At 46.0% G+C, this 23306-nt stretch overlaps 1 protein-coding gene across 6 annotated transcripts; it reads left to right on the top strand.

Annotated features, from left to right (window-relative positions):
- Window positions 1–67: 67 nt before the first annotated feature.
- LOC128767033 (progesterone receptor-like) lies at window positions 68–12374 on the top strand. 6 transcript variants are annotated; one of them, XR_008416073.1, is made up of 11 exons: window positions 68–1218; window positions 1782–1918; window positions 2067–2201; window positions 2553–2693; window positions 3293–3484; window positions 3850–3994; window positions 5891–6021; window positions 6162–6313; window positions 9726–9915; window positions 10571–10634; window positions 10714–12374. XR_008416073.1 is itself a non-coding variant. In XM_053878723.1 (10 exons), the coding sequence occupies exons 1-9, from the start codon at window positions 395–397 to the stop codon at window positions 9888–9890; spliced, it is 2022 nt and encodes a 673-aa protein (XP_053734698.1). In that variant the 5' UTR covers window positions 68–394; the 3' UTR covers window positions 9891–9915; window positions 10571–12374. The 6 variants fall into 6 exon arrangements, 4 of the variants coding, with proteins under 4 accessions (XP_053734698.1, XP_053734697.1, XP_053734700.1 ...); XR_008416072.1 differs by having other exon boundaries at window positions 9726–10634; XM_053878723.1 differs by having other exon boundaries at window positions 10571–12374.
- The last annotated feature ends 10932 nt before the right edge of the window (window positions 12375–23306 follow it).

Consider the following 23306-nt stretch of genomic DNA (forward strand, 5'->3'; position numbering starts at 1 on the left):
ACGACCACAGTCATCATAATAAACACGCGCTTTCTCGCGAGATTAAGGAGAGTTGCCTTCCAAAATAACGGAGGGGCGGATTAAGGATCAAAGAGTAACTTGTCACAAAGTAGTTGCGGGGTTATTTAGCGGCCGGCGCGCGGACACGGGCCATTGTTGCGCTCGCTGTTGGAGTGTGAGCGGACGCCTTTCTAAAAATAATCGCCGTCGGCGTGGATGAAGCGGCGAGCGGCGGCGGCGGCGGCGGGACGTCCCTTCCCTGCTCGGGATCTCCTCTGCTCTGAGACATGCCCGGAGTCTCTTTGGGGAGGCGGCTTCTATCCCGGAAAGTCTTGTTCTATTTGTTCCGCGCGCAAACCGCGCACTCCTTAATCTGCGAGGACGCGCCGCGAACATGGCCTTTCACTCCGCCTCGGCAGAGTTCGAGGACGCGTCAAAGACTTTAATGGCCAGTGAGTCGGTTCGCTTCAGCAGCGGCGGCGGCGGCGGGGACACCTGTCCGAGCACGGCCGAGCTCAGCAAAGCGGTGTCCGTGTCCTTGGGCTTGGACCCACTGGCTTCCCCGCTCGGCGCCAACCCGAGCGGCTCGCTGGCGGACGGCGACCCCGCCGCAGGAAGCGGCTCTTCCCGCGGGCTGGCGGCCGCCTGCGCTCTCGCACAAGGAAGCGACGGACTTTTTGAGCTGAAGGAGGACGAGTTCGGAGCCGTGTGTCGGGATTTCCAGCAGGTGAGCTGCATGGATCTGCTCAGATCGGGTGACACGGAGAGCGCGACGCGCGCCGCTCCGGTCATGTCCACGTTCGTTGGCAGAGAATCCAACTTGTTCACGGACGCCGGGACGGAGGAGCCGCCACCGCCGCAAGTGGACCAGGTCTCACCTTTGACCCCGTACTCTGCCTACTCCACGACTCCCAGCCTCTACATGGAGCCGTGGAGCGCCGCCGAGCGCGCTCAGCACGGGCGACCCGGACCCAGTGGACACCATTTGTGGTGTAAATATTGCAATTGCGAGCAAGCGACCGTGGGCTCCAGGCACGGCTGCCGCTGCGTCTGGTACAAAGGAGAGCGGCTCGTGAACGGTGGCGCACGGGCGTCGGTGGTGGCACAGTACGGCCAAATGGAAAGTTACCGAAGTGCGATCCCCCTCGGAGCCGCTGCTTACTCCAGCATCAAGAGCGAACCCTCCGTGTGGATGGACTGTGGGGACCGAGCCATCAGGTAAATAAGGCGCCTGGCTCTTTCCTGTTGGAGCCACGCACCTCCTCTCCCACCACTCACCCTGTCTCATCGTTCTGTAACGGGAAACAAAAGGCGCGTCTAGTGACCAGATTCAGTCTGCCAAGGTCCTAATGAGAGCTCCATTGTTCGACAGGGTGCCCCCCTCTGTGGTGGAGTCAGAGCCTGTCAAGTTCACTCACTGCTTTTAAAGCAGCTGCATTCATCTGGACCCTCACCTCCAGTGCTTCACAGGAGGGGCAGCAGAAACCCTGAACTCACAGTGATAAGGCTTCCGGTTTATGAGCCTCACTTTCATAAACCGTGCAGCAACATGTGCCTGAGCATCGCCACGTTTAACCATTGACTATATCAAAGTTCAACCTTTTCCGTTCCCGGCGTTGCAAATTGCAAAGCCGTGCGCCTGTTGCGTCAGCCGAAACAAAACCCCTCTTTGGTGTGTGTGTGTGTGTGTGTGTACGACTCCATTCACAATTCTGTCAGTGCATCAAAGGATCAAAGTCAGAGAAGTGCAGGCTGAGGATTCTGTGACCTGCTGTGTCCAGGCACGAGGACCTGTTCCCCGGGGTCTACCTGTCTGACAGGAGAGTGTGCCAGGTGTGCGGCGACGATGCCTCCGGATGCCACTATGGCGCCGTCACCTGTGGCAGCTGCAAAGTGTTTTTCAAGCGGGCCGCCGCCGGTGGGTGTGACTCCTGGTTTCATTTCATACACCCGCTCTCGCTCTCAGGGCGCAACGACCTGAGCCGGTTGTTATCTGCTCACGCCTACATACGGTTGCCATGAGCGCAACCCAGGGCATTGTTGAGCCGAGGTTCTCATCCCCCCAGACCCGTGTGTGCCAACAGGTAAACAGAACCACCTGTGCGCCAGCCGCAACGACTGCACCATCGACAAGCTGAGGAGGAAAAACTGCGCCTCGTGCCGCCTGAAAAGATGCTTCATGTCTGGCATGAGCCTGAAAGGTGAGCAGCTGCAGCGCAGTCTGACAAACGGAAAGTCTGGTTTGTGTTGGTGAAATCTGGGGTCATCGTGGCCAGATACCTCAAATGCACTAGATGACTAATCAGATGTTCTAGTTGTTTTTTTTTGTTTTTTTTTCCCAGCGGCAGATGATCCAAAATTTCCACAGAGGGTTTTGATGTGAAGCATTTCTGTGGCTGTTTTTTTCAAGCTTAACAGTATCCAAGCTCAGAGATGACGCAAGCTACAAATAAAAATAACACTTAAAGGTGTTGTGCGTGTGTGTGTGTGTTTGTGAGGTTTTTCTTTTTTTCCAATCATGTCTTACCGCTTCGGTGTGTTTGGAATTCCAGGCCGCAGGCTGAAGGGATCCGGGCAGACGAGGAGCGAAGAGGAGGAGCAGACCTCCTCAGCTCTCTGGGGGTCTGCAGAGAGAGGCGAGAGGAGGACGGACTTGATTCTGGAGCACAGAAGTCCAGCTTCCAAAGCTCAAGGTGCCAGAGATTACGTCCCTAAATATATTCGAGTTTGCCTGTTAAGGAAGACGTTTTTGGCCCCCGCTTTCTTTTCAGAATTTGATGGCGGAAAATAAGACACTCTTGAGGCTCATAAAGTTCTGTGGTGCATTCACCGTTTGGAATCGTCTTTTAAACGCTCCCTAAACACATGCTTAATTCAGTAGTGAAGAAATGAAACGCAGTCGCATGTTAACCAACAGTGAGATAGATGAACCTTCATTCACAGCTGTAGTAAATATCTGGAATCCGTCAATAAAGATCAGTAAAAGTTCATTTTAATGAAGTCAGATATAATTAAAAAAAGGAACAAATTGACTTTAAATGTGCCAAAACAAGACGCTTCCTGGTTTCAGTTAGCACGCTGGAGGGAAAGTGGTTGACTTATGAGGTTGATTTTTAAGTTATAAGTGTGTGGCAGCTGTTGTTTTAGCTGTCGTTAAAATGTCACTCAAAAAGTCACCTTTAAACTGTATTAGTCAAATGAAGGGGCTGTTTGGAGATGGACGGACGGATGGACGGATGGATGGATGGATGATAAGCAGATGCCACGATGTCATGATACACTGCCTCCTCAGCTTTAAGCATCCCGCCCAGCCTGCGCTCCTGCCTCTCGCTGCTCAGCATCCTCCAGGCCATCGAGCCGGCAGTGGTCAACGCGGGCCATGACCCGGCTCAGCCCGACAGCTCGGCCTCGTTGCTGACCAGTCTGAACGAGCTCGGCGAGAGACAGCTGGTGACGGTGGTGCGCTGGGCCAAAGCCATGCCAGGTGAAATCATTGGGAGCCACTCTACATAATGCGGGGCTGCTGTGACAAAGCAAAGTGCTCTCCCCTCTCACTGCCCGTCAACAGCCTTTATGGAGAGAACGGCTGACATTTGGGAGGCAAACCAGACTTAAATAAATAGATGGCACTTGGTTCCTGCAGTTTAGATGAGTGGAATATTCAGCTGAGCTGAGGGAGGCTATAAATCACCAGGACACCAGAGCTGCTCACTGGTGACCCGTACACATAACACCCACTAGAGGGGGCTCTGCTCATATGCTTCAATTTCAAAGGCGCATCCTTCAATGTCCTTGTCCGGAATCATCCTAGATCTTCGGGAATATGACCTAAATCCATGTCGTGCTCAGGTTTCCGTGACCTCCATGTGGACGATCAGATGACAGTGATCCAGTTGTCCTGGATGGGAGTGATGGTTTTCGCGCTGGGCTGGAGGAGCCACACCCTCACCAACAGCTCCATGCTCTACTTCGCTCCAGACCTGGTCTTCAACGAGTGAGTCAAGCGCAGCAGCCCGCCCCAAAAACGCTAGTCAGCTTGACGCGACCGAAAGCACAGCGGAATAGAAGTTGGAGGAAGTTAAAGCAAACAAAAGCTTGCCTGTCCTCGACAAGACGGTGAACACGTCTGATCTGTTTTCTTTGCGTCTCATATAGGAAGGACGGGCTCAGATGATTCATTCCCTTTAATCTCCCACCGAATCAAGTCCCCAAGAAGTGCGACGGCACGTCAAGTTTCCAGTCGCGCCGCAACCTCTCCCCACCTCCAGTCAAATGTTTCTGACATGCCAAGTCTGTAGTCTGAAACCGTAATGAGGTGTATTTGTCAGACTTACAGTCTATACCACAACTCACCTACAGACTTGCCAAATGAAAAAAATCAAGCTTTATCTTCGCACACAGACGCAGCTTTACTTGACAGCTATTAGAGAGTTTACAAAGTTTAGCTTCCAGCCGCCACCCAGCGCTGAGTCAGCAAGAGTCATTAGGATTGAAGCCTCTTACTTCAACACGTAATTGGATTCCCAAACAAGCATGATGACCTCGCACTCGGAGGCGCTGATCCCCAGTCCGCTGCTAACGTGCTAGCAAGCATGCTATCGTCATTGCACACGCCCAGTCAACATGTTGTTTCTCCATCTTGATTTGGAGGTTTCACTTTTATCTTGAGAGATTCAAAATTAAAACAAGCAATTTGCGTCTGGCCTGCTCCATATCAGCTAGCTACTAGCTGGCACGCTAGCTTTACAGTTGGTCCACCTCAGTGTGAAACCATTACTGTAGCTTTTGATGCACATTAAGTTGTCAGTAAAGATCCATAAATAAAAACCAAATTTAAGTCAGTTGCTGACTGGTTTGGCTTCGGTTCTCGCCCTCAATCCCGGCGACATGTTGAATATTTGATGTGTTCCACCTTGCAAATAACCGTGTCAATAAGCTAAGAACATGAAATGAACTAAGACCTTTCAATTTAATACTTATATATTTACCTTCTAAAGAATATTCCAGTGCGATATTAATAGCCGCAGCTAACAGCTCGATGTTCCCGTTGTTAATGCTTCAGTGGCATCCACCAGGATTCAACCGTAACTGGGATGTGATCATGGTGATCAGAAGTCAGTCGGGTTGAGTTCCAGCAGGGTTTCACATTCAGCCTCTTGTCATCGGATCCTCGTGCTCAACCTGTACAACGAATGCGGCTTTTGCATTTAAGAGAGACAAGAAACAAAAAGGGTGAATTGGGAGTTCCGTGGCCAGTTTTGTCGTTTTAGTGCCACATAAATACAGTTGGCCCGGGTCTGGTTCGACCAATGAGGTGTCACCAACAAGCAACAGTGTTCGAGTCTTCAGACACCTGATTGGTTGAACTGTGAGCGCTCCACTGGTTGGATCAAAGACCTGCAGCGCCCCGGCCCTTCGAGGAAGACCTCTGCTCAACATTTGTGGAGCGAGCAAACGCAACATTTTGGCTCAGTCCACGTGCTAAAGGGGTGGATGTAGAAAGAGAACGGCCGTGTCCCCGTCATTAGCAGTCCCCCCCTGCAGCAGGCGGGATGTCGCTCAGAGGCCCCGTCGGCACCGTGGGCGCATTAGAAAAACGCCGGTCCTGTAGAGCTCCCCGACCTGCATGATAATGGGTACACCTGCCCCTGTCTCTGACCCTCATTTTTCCCTGCCTCTCCATCACGCTCTCTTCCATTATCCGTCTTATTCATTTTTCTCACCTCTGCCGGCTTCTTTTTTTCCTACTCTCTTTCCCTTCCATCTGGATTAATTGTCCCTCTCCAGTGATGTTTCTCTGACCCTCTTGGCTCCTCATTTTTCTTTCCTTTTGTCACACCGCGTGCTTGTTCTTCCGCTCTCATTTGATTTCTCTTCTGCTTGGCCGCAGCCAGCGGATGCAGGTCTCCAGTATGTATGAACACTGCGTGCGGATGAAGGTGCTGTCCCAACGGTTCTGCATGCTGAAGGTCACCCAGGAGGAGTTCCTCTGCATGAAGGCCCTGGTCCTCTTCAGCATCAGTGAGTCACACACACGTCCCAAGCAATATGTTGTCTGTGGCCTCAGTCAAATGAAATGTGACTACGTGGGAGCGCAGGCGTTCTGGAGGGAATTGATGGCATGGATAAAGTCGGCCTGAGTTATTGTTGTGTGCTGGCAGTGCCGGTGGAAGGGCTGAAGAGTCAACGCTGCTTTGATGAGCTGCGGACCTCCTACATCAAGGAGCTGGACCGCTTGGCCAGCAACCGTGGGGAGACCACCCGGACGCAGAGGCTGTTTCAGCTCACCCAGCTGCTGGACTACCTACAGTCGGTAATGCACACGGGAACTCCTCACTCAGTACAAGTGGAGCTGAGCACAGGCTTTTTTAATTGTTGAAAGCCTCCCCTCCGTTGCACTGCACGCGTTTATGTTCGCAAACAAACACGGCTCGGGTCAAAATATGGATCTTTTTTTCTTACATTTTTTTATGTTTGCCTCATTTTGAGATGACCTTTTTGGGAACAATACAAGTGACAGGCACTTTTTCTAGCTCACAAAATAAAAATAGTCTTTATTTTATAAATAAGAAACTCAAAGTACATATTCCCAGATTTCCCTTTGAGTTTGAAATGTACTTTTGAATGAACCATTGTTGAGGCAGAGAAACAAATAGAAATGTCACTTTAGTTGATTAAAAAGGAACGTGAGCTGCTCTTATCAATGTCTGTATGGTGGCACCCTGTTAAAAGTGATACATTTTTAAAGACGTCATAAGTAGCCTTGGGTCTATTGGATTCCCTTTGTTCACTCAGGTTTCCTCCCTCAGTTTGCCAGCAATAATCAGGACGCGTGGCGATGTTTTGCGCAGGTCAACAGTAGTTCTACATTTATTTCAATCCTTGGTTCATTGGTGATTTTAAGAAGCACAGTAAAGTGAAAGAAACAGTTTTATTTTTCTATTATTTTTCTACTGAAAGAGAGTTTGCTTTCTTTTAGTACAGCAGATGAGCTATGATAAAAAAATAGTTAAACAAAATGATCGTGAATAAAAGAAATGAAAATATGTAAATCAAATATTCATGAATAAGGAACTTCACTCAAGCCCAGTTTCTAATAGTGACTTGCTTTACAGCAAAGTTGATGCTACATTTTTGACTTGCTACAGTTGAGAGCATCCGGCAGCAAATGGCTCCAGATCAGGTTAAATCTCGATAATGATTTGTCCGGTGTGGATCCGTGACCTCTGAGCTTGGCAGTTACTCAGTAGTCAGGAGTGTTCTGTCTTTACCATCACACGTCCCCGCTGGCGGACGTGGCTTCTGACGCCAGAATCTTCTGATTCTAGTGAGACAAAGGTGTGATAGATGGACAGTGGTTCAAGTTCCAGGCCAAGTGAAGGTGGCAGTAACTGCAGCTCAGCCACTTCTGATGAGCCACGGCTTCTGTTCATTCAGTCCACCACAACAGGAAACAGACCTTTGATGCCAAAATTAATGATTAAGTTCACCAGATGAAACAGAAAAAAACAAGCGAAAACAAGAAAAGCGGGATTCGGGAAACACCGTCACGCTGGTTCATCAAACTCGATTATCAGGGGCCGATAACTGGGAACGGCTCGACTGAGACGACAGGACGCGACGGTGATTCCTGTCACTTTCAAACGCCCGTCCTCTTCACGGGTCAGCTACTACGTTTTCTTAAATCACCGCGCTCCAGGTGCCGCTTGGCTGGAGCCCCCCCGCTGGTTCAAAATCAAACATTAACCTCACATGGCTGTTAATCTCAAACGCTGTCATTTATTCAAAGCCACTGAAGAAGATGAAAGGCAAACGCAGGACTGCCTCTTAATGTTTAGACCACGTGATTTGGCTCGACGTTGGAATACACAAAACAATCACTATTTAGCTGCTCCTTTTTGTCCAAAATTGAAATAACAAATTCAAATTCTTGAGGGAAGAAAAATGATTGTAAATCTGTTGAATATAATAAAGAAGTAAATTTAGAAAACAAGAACTTGACATGACACAACAGGAGTTTCAAGTGGGTCTCAAATATTAACATCATCCTAATAATATATTATAATAGAACAATGATTACAATTTAAAAACACTAAAATAATTATTTCAATGTAAAAAAAAAACTAAGGAATACAAATAAAATTAACTAAAATTAAATGTCAGTACAACAAAAAATATGCGTCTCAAACAGATACTTTACCAAAGTAATAATGACAACAGGTCAAATACTTTGTAAATATTAAACTATTCTGGTTTGAAAACGTGATAGATTTTTAACTCATTTGAACAATAATTTTGGGGGTCCCCTGCTCTGATACTGAAGAGTCTTGTTGGGCCGAGGAGCTGTGTCACGCAGCTTGAAACCACAGTAAAGTTGATGTAATTTTATATCAGCAAGTTAGTTGGTCAAGATTCAGAGCAGGTGTTTCGCTGGCGTGGTCTTTCTGTCAACAAGTTCCACGGCCGGCGCTCAAGGCCGAGCCGAGCATCTGCTCTGAGATACTCAAGTCCAGAATCGTAGTCGAAGATGTGTTCACTTCTCAATGTGTTATGTCTTCATGTGTTCCCACCACTTTTTTGGTTTTAGAAATCCATGAATGCATAATGGCATTCAAGACAGTTTCTGGAATGACAAACTGAATTTTAATCATATTTAAAGAAACATTACTCTTAAGTATTCTTCATAACAACAACAGTAATGGACTCGTTCAGAGTTAAGAGTAAACGGTGATATGAGCGGGTCTGCGGGAGTATTACAGCTGTTTGTCAAGCTGCGTGAGAGAGCTAGCAAGAAAATACTGCCAATTTTATCTGCAAAAACTGGCACTGATGGCTGACAAAAGGATCCTAGAGCTGCGCAACATCAGTGAGCACTCAAGTCTGCGGTTCGAAAACCAGTTAGGAGAACTGACCACTGACATTTTTATTTATTTATTTATTTTTTTAATGGTCTCTCACTTGTCTATGTAGATGGGGCCACATATTTTTTCATGACTCTGAATTGTACGGTACAAATGCCTGCATTTTAGCAACTTACATCATTAAAATGTTGAACTGAGCCACGTATTATGTGGTCAGACATTCGCTGATTCATTATCAAAACGCTTGTCCGCTAAATGTGGTCGCTACTGGGGGTGAGAGCCCACAAACACGCTCGCACCAATGCGCAGCTACGGATGTCTTTGGTCTCTGGGAGGAAACCGGAGCTCACACAGTTGCCTCAAACTGAAACTAAACCCACAATCGAATCATGTGGAGGACCGTGTGCCATTCCTCTTTGGCCCCGACGTGGCCCGCAGGCCTGGTGTTTGACGCACATATGGAAGCAGATACAGCCAGGAGATATTTCTGATCCAGTTCACAGAACTCATTAGGATAATTATCAGCAGCTCCCCGCAAGGATAAAGTTTCCTGTGTAAAAGTAGCAAGTGTTATTTGGAGTGGCGTCCTGCTCGCTGGATTTAGCCTTAAAAGGCTGAGCTTTGTCTGTGTCACACTGGCATCTTGGATGTGCTAATACCTGCTGAACTGGAGGGCAGCCAGGATTGTCTGGCGGGGACTCCTCAGACGGCGGAGCAGATTTCATCCAGGCTTTGCAGTTCAAGCCCTCGTCGGCTTTGCGCTGCCACGAGGAGCTTACGGCGTCACGACCGGCGCCGTCCTGCTGAAGTCACATCTCCCTGCCGACCTTCCTTCATGCTGTCTGTGGTCAATCTGTTTGGCAGATCGTGAGGAAGCTTCACCAGTTCACCTACGACCTGTTCATCGAAGCCCAGTCGCTGCAGACCCGGGTCAGCTTCCCAGAGATGATCTCCGAGATTGTCAGCGTGCACGTGCCCAAGATCCTGTCCGGCATGGTCAAGCCCATCCTGTTCCACAACACCGCCTAGCGTCGGCCCGTCTCGCCTCCCGACGGTGAGAGCGTAGCACGGCGTGGCAGTCCAAGGATTTGTCTGGCGACGTGTACTTTGCGGCCCAAACGCAACGCTAAGAGCATTCAAATGAAATGGATGGAGTTTGGGTCGGTGTTTGGTAATGTCCCGTTCATAAAGGAAAAAACTCAAGTCATAAATGATTTAACTATTATAGTCGCAATTTTTGATATATATATTTTAATAGTCACTGTGACGGTTGAGTTGCATTTATTTATTTTTTTTAATTATCATTTTTAAAAGTCTTAAATCCCAAAGCAAATATCCATAAATGAATTCATGATGAAAATGAAACTACATTTTTCAGTAATTTAAAGGATTTTTTTTATTTATCTTAGATCAATAAATATCTAAATAAAAAAAAAAGAAATAATGCAAATACATTATTTCCCGTATTTTGTTTCTTAAAAGAAATGAATGAAGGGAATATACATTTAAAAAATCGAAATGAAAAGTAAATGAATATCAACCAACATTTAATGAACACATCTACACTTTTAAAAAAAATAAAAACTACAAATGTGAATCGAGTGCATGAAGAAACAACATATGGAATATATATACTTCCCAAGCATCCGTAAACAAGACTATTCCAGCCTAAATCTTAAATTGACATCAAGTGTTGCATCTACTTTCAGGTAGGAAACAGGAGTTTCAGGATTTGATAAACCCAGATATCAAAACTGGGAGGTCACACAAGCAGTAAGTGAGTGAGTTAATGGTCCCAGTTTCACGTTTAGGTCCCAGTGTTTTCACAGTTTTCCTTCCGACTTGTTTTCAGTTTAGATCCAATGCAGCTTCCCCTGACAACACACCTGGCCTCAGGACAGCGCCACACTTTGGTCGAGAATATTGTCTCGATATTTGGGAGGAAATCTTCTTCTTCTCCCCCACAGCACTGCAGTGTAGCGCAGTTGGAATTAACAGTTCCATCTCCTTGGCAACAAATGTAACAGGCGCTTGGCTGACTTGTCGGAAACCACAACTCAAGTTCTGTAATCAATGTCGGCGTTTGAATGCTGCGCACGGTTTGGGAGGCTCCTGCCAAAGCACTGAAGTTGGCCCAATATTCATCTTGTTTTGTTTCTTGTCGGCATTTGCTTCCCTTCTCTCCCTGACTGGAGGCACCAGACGCCGTTACTGCTGTTCTGACGGACAACACAAAGACAATTAGCTTGGAGCGCTAATTTGGGAGCGTTGACGGGGCGCCTCTTGCAAGTCAGTTGCTATTTCACCACTGTTTCAGTCCGACAGGGAGATGCTACCTGAAGCCAGCTCTTCAGTGAAGATGAATTAAAGGGTTCAATGACAAGATAAAACATCAGTCATTTTAAGACTTTTTGTTTTTCTTGTCATCCATCAATTCTATTGCGACTTTTCCTATATTTTTATATCATTTTGAAACACTTCATGTAGCAGTTACAAACCTTGCTATAATCTGAAAACAATTGATCCACCTCAACTAGTTTTTATTAAAGATGGATGGATGGATGGATGGATGGATGGTTGGTTGGTTGGTTGGTTGGTTGGTTGGATGGATGGATGGATGGATGGATGGATGGATGGATGGTGGATGGATGGATGGATGGATGGATGGATGGACAACAAAAGTTGATAGAAAGAGCAGTTTCATCTTGAAAAGAGGGTTTAAATCTGACCCTAGTCACACTCTGCTTAAAAAAAAACCACCCAGAAAAGGTGCGCTTCTCTGTCAATGATGGCCGACGCTACATCATAAGCTTACATTGTAAGGAAATATTAACTCGCTTGACAATCTGAAGCTCATATTTATTACACACGCGATGACACATTCACTTTGCTGTGACCACGTTCCAGCGTTCAAATTTGGGCTAAAAAACAAAAACATCTTGACGAGTCAAAAGTGGACCGCAAAGTACACGGCGGACCGGCCGGAGCGGAGACACATTTCCATGCTTCTCTTTCTGAACCGTCGCGTCAAGCCCACTTCCTGTGTCAATATTCCGCTTCACGCCATCTCGCCGACGTGCATGTTCATGTGCAGTAGTACAACTTTTCAAATAGCCTTTTTGAAAAAGATTTGACTGAGTCATGTGCACCTTATCAAGCGTGGCGCGCATGCTGGAGTCGCCACTGGGTTTCTAGTGAAGACACACTGTTCCCATCTACAGACACCAGTCAGCTACTCATCAACCAGAAATGGAAATCAATTTCCGTATGGCTGAAAACGTGGGGATTACAAGCAAAATAAGAGTGTGAAAATCAGTCAATTGAGCTGACGGGCGGGTTTGTTTGTAGAAGACTTTGAATGAATTGGTTCAGAGTGGACATTTCATACTGTTGTAACTTTTCTACTGTTCTTAAAAAGTGTCCTTTTCCAGTGCTGGTTTGTGAATCATTGTGTACTTGTCGTAGCTCTTGACTGAATGTTTTTTGAACATTAAAGATTCAAACATGAGCTTCCTCACTTGTCCGACCGCCGTTCCTGATCATTGACAACCTGCAAGACAGTTGCCACACCGAGGTCTCGAGATGAGCTCGGTCGCCCAGGAGAGACTCAGAGTAGAACCACCGCTGGGTGTCAGAAGCCAGTCGAGGTGGCGTCTGATCAAGATGCCGTCTGGACGGCTTCCGAATGTGGTGTTGTCATGGCAACGTCCTGGCATTCCCACGGTTGAGCTGGAGGAGAGGCAAGTCTCGACCAGACTCGTGATCCCGGAGCTGAACTCTGCACGACACTTGTGTTTGAGCTTGGACTTGAACTGGTTGGCTGGAACTGCGCTTCGAAGCGGGTGACAAACTGCATGTCCCACAATGCACGCTGATTTATCGACTCAAACTTGACTGCTTCCTCTCTCAAAAGGCTCTCAACAACAATCGCACAATCCACTATACATTTTCCTTATTGTGCCATTTGCTTGTATTTATTCTGCATTAGGGTTTGCTGGTTCATCTGTGAGCAGAGTAACATAGAAGAAAAGTGACGAACCTGTTTCGGTGCTTTTCCGTCGGCTCATTCTGCAGTTACGGACCCCGCAGCTTCCTCCGTTTGACCCGCTGCAGTTTAAACAGGCGACAAAATGGACCCGTAAAACACAACCGAGTGACTGTGTTAAATCCACTGTCACGTGAGGTCACTGACAAAATGTGTATTGAGCGATGTTTTGAAGCGTTTCTCATTCACTTCCTGCTGAAAGAGAGCTCTTCTTTGCGTCTGTGTGCTATTGTAACTCTGTAGCGCTACTGCCATCTGCCGTACGTTTGCGCTCATTGCACTCACACTTCAACCATGACACGAATATAAAGAATAAAATACGCGTTGGACCATGATACAGGGTGGATGCAGGGAGGGCTGTTTGTTAACAGTCCCCTGTAGATGCCAATATTGTGTGAGTATAGTAATATAAGATTGAAGGCAGTGAGGAAAAGCAATGGACGTGATATAGTTTATGCATGTTACTAACCGAGTCATACATACATTACATACATACATTACATCACAAATTCACCTTTAATCTCATTCACTTTATTTATAATCTGAAAACATCAAACTTTGAGCAGACAATAAAGCGCTCATCAACAGTGAATTTGTATTTTATTTTTTTAAATCCAATCTGATTGCTCTGCAATTTCAGATCAAAGATCAACAGGCCGACGACAGGTGGCAGTAGCGCCGCGCAGGGTCTACAACAGTCACAGAAGAAGCTGCTGCGCTCGGAAGTGATTCAGAAATCGGCGAAACGTGGCTTCATTTTGTCACTGTCACGGCTCATTAAAGTAGATTACAGTGATTCAGGTCTATGTCACTGTCTCACCTTTGACTTCTCACCATGGAATTTCAACACTAAATTACCTGCTTTCTGTAGACGATTAAATAGAAGAAAGAGCATAGACCTTTTGATTGGGAAGTAATGATTCTAAAAAAAAAAAGCTGTTACTGTTGAAGCTCATACATTCGACTTGTGATGTCTTTTGATTTTAAATCATTCAAATAATACATTTAAGTGCTGGTCGTTTTTGGATGTGCCTCTTCATAAGGAACGTATGTGTTGATTTTTATTATTTATAGTTGAACAATCTCTTTCATGACAGGCTCTTTGTCGATTGATGCATTTCCATGTGAACAGCTAACACCCACAGACAGGTTTTCCCAACAGAAGGCGTCTCAGAACACTCCTGACGTGTAACGGGGTCCAGTTGAATTCCCTCTGCTCTGCCTTTTCTGTCGTAAAACCCTCTTCTGCAGCCCATTTCTAGAAAAGGAAAGCTCTGTTATATGCCACTTTGGTTAATTCGATTACCAACGTACAGCGATTTGTTCCATTTAAGCTCATTAGGCGATTAAACTGTTTGTTGCTCTCAAATGTTTGACCCTAAATCGTCCCCTGGGCCCATCACTCCTGAGCGCCATGTGACAAGCAGAGGTTTGAGCAGACCAGGAAGTGTCCGTGCAGCCACAAGCTTGTTTTCTCTTAGAAAAAAAATTACTTTGTGTGTTGGATGTTATACTTCTAATTTGACGGTGCTGAAAAATACTATACACTGCTGCAAATGTATTTTTAGTGCTCAACAGTCTCAGGCAGACAAATCCCAGAGGACTCATTTCAGGCCTGAAGCGTATGGAAAAAAAAAGAGAAGAATTCCTAATCCACGGATGTGTGTGCTGCGGTCTCCAGGGTGACAGTTGCTGCTCAGACCTGTTCAGCCATCACACACTGTCCTCCAGGCAGACTGGCTTTCTATTTATACTTCTCGACCTGTCCTCTCTTCATGGCTAAAAGTTGCCAGCCAGGAGTTCAGGCAGGCCGCCTTCACGGCAAACTCCCCCGATGCACCAGCGAGCCGCACCACTGTCCCCGATGTTGGAGTCAAGGACAAGTCCTGAGGAATTATTACATCTAAATGAAAAATGAAGAAGGTTGACAAGAGTTAAAGGGGAACTGTTGTCTCTCTGGTTTTTCCAGTCGTGAACTCAAATGTATGCAGAAAAACAGCACTTGAAAATCACACTTGAAATGTTTGTATTGACCAAGTCATGTTTGGTCCAAGTTTACAAAAGCTCAAAACACTCGTAAGATAGCAAGAGCGAGGACTGTCATGTTATGGTTTCACCCCATCACCAAAGCAGAGCACTTTCATTCATTTCAAAAGGCGTTTGTGTACATGGTAAAATCACGTTTGCGGTCAGCTTGATGACCCAACTCGTGCGGATGCATAATAGGGCTCCTCTAAACGATCACCATTCAAAGTCACCTCCTCCTCTGTTGTCACCTTGTCCTCTCCATTGCCTCATGGAGCAGGCGCATCACCCGCTCTTCTTCATCTCCAACGCGGCCTCTCCTCTCCATGTGTCCCAACCATCACTCCTCCCTACACTGTCTCCAAGCTTGACCTGCTCGTCAGAACAAAACACTGGTCAATGGGATTTCATTTAGGAACGTTTTTTAGCGTGAAACAGTTTCATCCTACTCCACCTGTCTATGTCAGTTGTTGTTTTTTTTCCACGTCCTTTATATTTGTACAACTCAACAACCTCTGTAGAAAACATGCGATGACTTTAAAAACTTCTGTTTTTTTCCTCCAGTGACAACAGCAGCCATAACATGGCAGTATTGGATTGATTCATTTATGCATGTATTTTTTTTTTTAGAAATTATCATGACAACATCATTAATACATTTTCATTTCATTTCTTTGTATACTTTTGAAACCGTTATCTCAGAAAAGCAAAGAAAATCAACAGGCGCTTTTGAAACACTGATAAGCATCATGCAACACGCTGCAAATCTGTGTCTCATTATGAGCTGTTCAAAACAGACCAACATCTTGCGACAGGTCGAAACGGTTTCTCGCTGAAACAAACCATCTTAATCGAAACCTTATGTTGGAGTGTGGGGAACGGCGACACCTGGTGGCTGAGCTGGAGACTGCAATCGTTGAATTCCTTCCTACGGTTTTGAAAACACAAGAAGTCACGACTTGTTGCTACTGTACATGAAAATGGAGTGACGTCACGAGAGGAAAACTGCAGAGCGTTTTTAACTATTGCATTATGCTATTTATTTCTTGGGTGAGAAATCAAAATTTTGATTTGTGTTTCAAACGCGTCGCATTATTATTATTGTTGTTGTTGTTATTATTAACTTATTAATTAATTTTCAGTGCATTGATTTAATGTGGCCGATACTTTAATTTAATTTCATCATAACAACCATATTCCTTTTTTATTTTTATTGTATTCATCGTTTCTAAACAGAGCAGAGTGGGTCAACACGGTTCATCCAAACACCCATCGCCACGTGCGAATGTTTGGTTGGACTGACTGAACGCGAGTCATCCACGTTGGAACGGAGCTGTTCTTCAGCTCGCGCGCTCTCGTGGGAAATGAAGCGCAGCTGCGGGCTGCGGCCTGTGGACGCTCCGCTTCTATTGTCTCCGACCGAACAGTCAACAGACAACCGTGACGGGCGCAGGAGGCCTGGTCACGTGACCGACGGCCGTCACGGGGAAGCGGGTGACATCACGACATCACAGCCACCGGAGTGGAGGCACCGCTCTGCTCTTTCGCACGATGTGGGCCTCGGACCGGGCTTCATCTGTGTCATGTCCGGGTGCAACAGGTTCATTCCGGGTGTGCGCGCGCGACTGCGTCATTCGATCATTCCGCTCCCGTGATCGGAGATCATTGGCTCTACGTTACTGCCATCTAGCGGCCGAGGTCAGAACTGCAGCCGTTGCACATGAAACGGAGCAGGCGAATTGAATTGTGGGTCAACATCTGCTGGGGCCATTGACTTTTGCTGCGTGACGGGATGTGACACAGATCCACTCCATGAATCAGCTGCAGGAGCCACGGTGCATGTGAACACGCTGGCCGCCATTCATCACCTTCCTGCTGCTGAATGCGTGAGATGAACTTGGTGCTGGAGACTTTCTGCCAAACGGATCCATTTCAAAGGTCACACTGTGATTTGCATAGACATTTAGCACAGCGTGCGACTGTCGTGAACTTCTGCTCGGCCTTTTATATAATTCAAACACCACTCAACTCAACATTGAAGACATTGGTTGATACTTATTAGAAGCTTGACTGGAAAAATATACAAGCTCTGTCAAACCATTTCACCAGATAATTGAAAAAAGAGACAGAATTAAATTAAGTCAATAAAATGTTCAGACAATGATGCAAAGTAGAATGTCAAAAGGTTAAAAATGTCATGTATAAAAACATAAAATAAGTTAGGTCTTGTCTATGAATCAGCAGCGAAACATATGGTAAAACGCTAAAAAAAAAAAAGCTATATTTTCCACTGATAGGTGTTATATTATAAGATATTGTCAAATTGTTATTAGAATAATTTTCTAAATAACAGAAAGTTTCATAAAATTATTGTTAACAATATTTTAAAACTGTGTAAAAAAGGTCCAAATAAGCAGTAGTAGCAATAGGCAGCAGTATAAATCAATTCATCGCAGAATAAATAAATCAATTCATCACTTCACTCAAATAAAAGAACCAAACAAAGGTCCTAGTACGAGAGTGCAGTCATGAAACAGAACAATAATCGAGTACAAAAGTGATGGGGGGGAAAATGTTACAGCGTTACATTTGATTTGTAGCTAAAACAAAGTCAGGCGCCACAGAGACGAGTGTTTTGGGAGGAACACCAAACAAGACTCAACAACTCTTCTGTGACACCTGAGGTGGGTGTGACACGGTGAGCCGGGGGTCACAGAGTCCAGCTGACAGCGGGTGACACGTCCCGGGCGAGCCGCCGGTTCAACACAGGACGGACACGTTCACACCTGCAGACACATTTGTCACTGACCTGATTTGACCCAAGACTTCCCTGTGAAGAAGCCACGCAAATACACTCACGGAAGCAGGAGAAACTTTGTTGCCTCCTTTGCCAGCCGCTGACTCACAAATATCACAGTAGCCGTCATGGCTCACGCATAAGTACAATTGAAGGTGCTATTGAGTTCATATTTCAGGCCTTGAGTTGAGGAACAATTGGACCCTGGATGACATCATTAGAGAATGGCCTATTTTAGCATGGAAAACTGAACAGTCGGTCTGATACCAGATCGCACGACCTCCATTAGTGAACAAAAGAAAGGATCCCAGGAGCAACATTGATGCCATTGATTCCAAGCAGAAGAAAGTGAATCAAAGCAAGTTGTCTTGGATTAAACCTATAGACCTAAAGGGTCCTACAGCCACAGGGCCGGTTCTGGTTGGCTGAGACACACAGAACTCAGAATAGTTACAGCTGGAAAAAGCGCCCTTTTAAAAATGAACTTAAAGAAAGTGGAAAGTCTTTTTTAATAAACTTCTTGTTGTTTTTTCCTCCTCTGCTACTACACTGTTGATGTTCGGCTCGCTCCACTCCAGCCAGAACTGCGGCCTTGAAATAAATATTTTGACTGTGACTCGCAGTCTTGGTTCATTAAATTTAACAGCAAAGCCCATGAATCCCCTTGAAGCAAAGAGAAGAAGAAGCCGGCCGCTAATTCTTCCAGCATCACTCGCAACTTAGCGGCTAAAACGCAGTGAAAAGTAGCAACGTGGCCCGAATAGCTCGTCGCACATGACACCCTGTCAGCCGCTACAAAGACGCTTCAGACGCAACTGCAGATTTATTTCCAGTGGAGCGCGTTTTCAAAGAGCAGCCTGGAATCCCGTCCGCTATTCTGAGTCCCATTTCCTGAACAGACCATTTGAGTTGGTCTCTCTCATAAATGAATCGGAGCCGAACGACTGAAATGTCGCTTATTTCTAAATATATTCTGCTGCAATACGCCCCTGCAGCTTCCATTAGCAGAAGTCATGGACCTGGCGCTGACGTTTGAACTTTTGATTTCTATATTCCTGCATCAGTATTGCGTGTCTGCTCTGCCTGCTGCCGGGAGGCCGCAAACAACGGTTCCTCGCGCGCACGCGGAGGAGGAAAGGATTGCGAGAAGATTGAGTTTCAACTCTGGAATTCCTTTTTGGTGAAAAAATGGACAAAATGTGAAGGCGGGGATGATAATGCAAAGGTGACGTGGGCTCCTTGAGGAGCGCTGGCGTGCGTGTAGCGCGTTTGACACTGGGGCAGCTACAACAATTAGACAGCGGAGGTGGTAAGGCGACACCTCTGAATGGGCTCTTCTGCTGGGCAGCTAATGGAAGCTGCTTCTGACCCGACGAGCAGTCCATTAACAACCAATTAAGTTCCTATTAATATTTTACCAGACAGGGCCTCTGGTCCTGATGTGTTTTAAGGAGCTTTTCCCAGGAGTGTTCGAACATGAGCAGCTTTTAGCGCAGCATAAAGAGCCCTGTGTAATGGGCTGGAGGAGGAGGAGGAGGCAACCCGATAGCATTGTGAGCCCTGCAGGGAGACAGACTTCTGCAGCTGGACCCGGCCCGGTGAGCCGGGCCAAAACTGACCCGCCATTGTGGCCGCTCGGAAACTGCTGATTTCTGTAGCTCCGTCCCAAGAAGGGACAGGAAACATGAGCATAATTGTGTTTTCATAGATAAAGCTATGACTGATGAGTTTGCCTGCACTTGTCTGGCAGCTCCGTCGCCCCGCTGCCTCCCTCCCTTCGGTTTACCTTCAAGCCATTATTTTACACTTAAACCCCGAGCTCGGCTGTTTTTTCTACAAACACTCGCGACAGCCGATTGCCCAGAAACGTTTTCTAAAGGTTCCGTATTATGGTTCCTGTGTTTTCCAACACTTCGGCGGCGTGAAAAAGATGAACAGCCGCCTTGAACAGATGAAAGGGATGAGATGTTCCAGAAGAAACAACAAACACTTGTTAACTTTGGAGAATGCACTGAGAGCTCTGATGCACACAGTAGCAACCGCATGTGCTGCCTGAATTTGAGGCAACGACATTGTTGTTATTATGAACAATAAATGAGGTGAAATATCTCTCTCTACAGCTGATATGAATAGTATTCTCGCAGCAGAAAGTCTTGACCTGAGAAGGTGTCATTTCAACGCTCATTGCTCGTGAGCATGTCGCTATGTAACTTTTTGAAGTCACACTTATATATACCACAATATGTTTTCTGGTATATATACATATATATATGTATATATACCACAAAAACTACACGAGAATAGAAAGAAATCTTAATTTTTCTTTGGCTGACTTTGGTCCTTTTCTTCTAACTTTGTCCATAATTTATCATCCTTTAAACTCCAAGGTCATCAAATAATCATCATCTGTATGAGTTAGTACCTCTCCATGAAAATATGAGGCCCTTTCTATCACAGCTGGCTTGTCTGGCTCTAGAAGAGAATGAAAACAAACGTCACTTTTGGGGGGAATTTTAGTCTAAATAAGTGACTATTCAAAAGCCTTTGGTAGATTAAAGCCAGGGGTTCAATAGCCAACATCCAACTGGTTACGATGGAACAATGAGATTATTATAACTTTATAACAAACGGGATATTTGGCCTGCAGGGAGTTGACAATACTGTAAAGACAAACGCAGACTGAAAGGATTCAGTGACACAAACAGGACAATCAGCATGTAAACACAAGTCAGGTTCCAACGTTTATATTTATGTATGAATGGTTTTGCTTTCTGTGATCCAGCTACAAAACGGCTTCTTCTTTTTTTCCGCTCCCTTCTTCATGGGACTCGAGTCCATAAGCTTCCAAAAACAAACCGGCACCAGATGACCTGGAACTACACAAACAGCTTGGGGCGCTATGGTTAACTTATTTCTCTGCCAAAAAACAAACAGGGAAAAAAAAGATTTACAGGAATATAGAACCTTGCAAATGTAAGGCCTCCACTATTTCAGGGTGGACATTAATAATATGGTTTCAGCCGGCAGAAGCCTTTTATGAAATCAAAACATGTCTTCCATAGCTTCCAGCTCGCCTTGTCTTCATGGTGGTGAAGCAGCGGTCTGCAACAGACGTGTGGTCCGGTCCGTGCCCGAACCCTGTCTGGTTCTTGCTGTTTCTGATAGACGTGTGTTTTAAATGGGGCTGCAGACAAGCCGGCGTCCTCACACTGACCCTCGGTCGAAGCCGAAAAACACCATCAACGGTCAAGCGTGCATGAGAGCGCTGGAGGAACGATGAATCTTTGACATCATGTGCCCTGTTTGGGCTTCTCAGCAGAAGCCCGGGGTCAGGCCGGGCACCCTGGTACAGGAGGTCTGAAGCATTTATTCCAGTCAGCACGGGCTGATCTCAATTTCCGTCTGCTGGAGTGAAAGCAGACATTCCAATCATTGATTGAAAGAAGCTCTTTTGATTCATACAAGCATGCGATGTTTTATTCATCAGTTTCATTTCAGCCTCCTCCGAGGTATTCTTGAGGGGGGTGAGGGTGTGTCTACATGGGACTGGAGGCGGAGAAGCTTTTGAACATCTCCCGCAGTAACCGCTACATGAATGCGGTGTGACACGCTGACCCCAACCTGCCGTGAGTGTCGAGCACATGTCACTCACTTCTCATTGCCGGTTAGTCTCCCGTGCGGACGGTGGTAGACACAGCGCCCAGATTCTTGCACATCTAGAGTGGGGCGCGCCTCAAAATCTCCCAGACTCAAGTAATATTATGGCAAAAGCAACATGACGAGATGTTTCCTCGATCGTTCCCAACGCTCTGCAAACAAAGCGTCATCAACTGAGAGAGCATTTACCCCACGGATTACTGTAAACTCTCTAAAACAATCAAAATATATACTGTACGGACAATCATCCCTCGCCAGGCTGCGGCCTGTTTGGGGGCAGGATGTTCCACTAGATCACAGTGGTCAAATGTATGACACTTGACCTCTGGGTAAAAAAAGGGAAAATAAAATATACTTCCATGGGGGAGGTGGAAGAAGTCACAAGCACCTGAAGAAGGTCCAGTTGCCCAAAGGGCCATTTATGCTCAATGATGTACGGATCTGGATACGGATGGATCCTTCAGTCTGTACTCCGTATTTCTGCACGTTTCCACAAAGCTTACCGATACGGACCAACCGAGCAGTACCACTGTGAACCATGGGGGGCAGTGTTGCTGTTACTACCTGATACGTAGCTAGGCTTGTCTGGCTCTAGAAGTGAATGAAATGAAACGTTTAGAACTACAATGACATCGACAAACAATGGTGGAAAGTCTCCGTTCTCCAGTGGCCATGTATTTCACGTCCTCACCGACCAGCGCCTCCTACAGCGCTGCCTCCGTTTCCTCTTTTGTGCCAGAGCTACATGATCAACACTGACTCCACAGTCGCCATGTTGGTTTTGGAGCTTGTTGTTGTCCTCAACAGTTGAGTCTGGGCTGCTCCCCCTGGTGGACATACTGGTGAACAGCAATAACAACGTAAAGAGGGCATGGAAGCATGTGACCCGTGATGATAACATCATTTGAAATCGACTGGAACAAGACCGTACATCAAGGGAGCATAAATGGGCCTTAACTTCCTGTCAGGACTTGCAGGGCCGGTGGGTGTTTGACTGATGTCCGGTTTACAAAGTCAAAGTTTAGGAAGTGTTCAAATAATAATACTAACAATATAATTAAAATCATTTGTAATAAACATTAAAAACAAATAGAAATGGAATAAAGCAACAAAACAGACAGACAGCGGTGGGAAAACATTTCGGTTCAGTTTTGAACCATTTGTTGATATTGACAATGTTGAGAACTGACACAGGGAAACTGTGAAAAGCCTTTAGTTTTGGCAGTTTTACCTGAAAACATTAAACAAAATATAAATCTCAGTTGTATTTGTTTGTGTCTGTGTAATGCAGACACTTTTCAAACACAAACACAAAGATTTTTCCACAATTTCTCATGAGAATATTTGCGATTGTGTCACATTTTCAGTGTGTCCCAATATGTTTTGTTTTTGTTCCTGGGGTTCTCATACGCTTGGTTTTACTGGTCATCAAAGCCTTGAGTTGTGTGAGACGTGTGTGTGAGCATTACTTCAGGTCTGTGTGTGGGCCTTAATCACGGCGCAGCGAAACGCTCCGCACATTCCTGCTGTAATCCCAATATCACAGGAAGATTCTTGTTACAGCTTGAATTTATCGTCAACTTCACCATTCTTCCTGCCTCCACAGTCAACTTCACCCATTTCACGTCCGTCGACATGTCAAAAGCAGCGGCGAGTGCAGCTTTGAATTTCCACTTTGCTGGTCATGAATGCTGAACCAGGCTGGTCTGGAGGAGATGTAAAACTAGTTAGGGGAAACTCCCAGCCCGGAGAGAAAACAAGAGCCGGCAGAGAGTGAGAGAGAGAGAGTGAGAGAGAGAGCGGGAGGCCATTATGTGACTACAGCCTCGGGCAACTCCCAACGGGTCAGGCATTTGTCTTCACTCCAAAGTTTGATTTATTTTTCCAGCAGTACGGCGGGTTATGTTTGTCACCGCACACT

The sequence above is a fragment of the Synchiropus splendidus genome, chromosome 11 (genome assembly GCF_027744825.2).
Source record: "Synchiropus splendidus isolate RoL2022-P1 chromosome 11, RoL_Sspl_1.0, whole genome shotgun sequence".
NCBI classification, from domain to species: Eukaryota; Metazoa; Chordata; class Actinopteri; order Syngnathiformes; family Callionymidae; genus Synchiropus; species Synchiropus splendidus.

Coding starts and splice junctions, on each gene's coding strand:
- LOC128767033 (XM_053878722.1), top strand. CDS start 395: ATGGCCTTTCACTCCGCCTCGGCAGAGTTCGAGGACGCGTCAAAGACT. Junction 2,694..3,292: donor TCCAGCTTCCAAAGCTCAAG/GTGCCAGAGATT, acceptor CTGCCTCCTCAG/CTTTAAGCATCCCGCCCAGC. Junction 6,022..6,161: donor CCTGGTCCTCTTCAGCATCA/GTGAGTCACACA, acceptor GTGTGCTGGCAG/TGCCGGTGGAAGGGCTGAAG.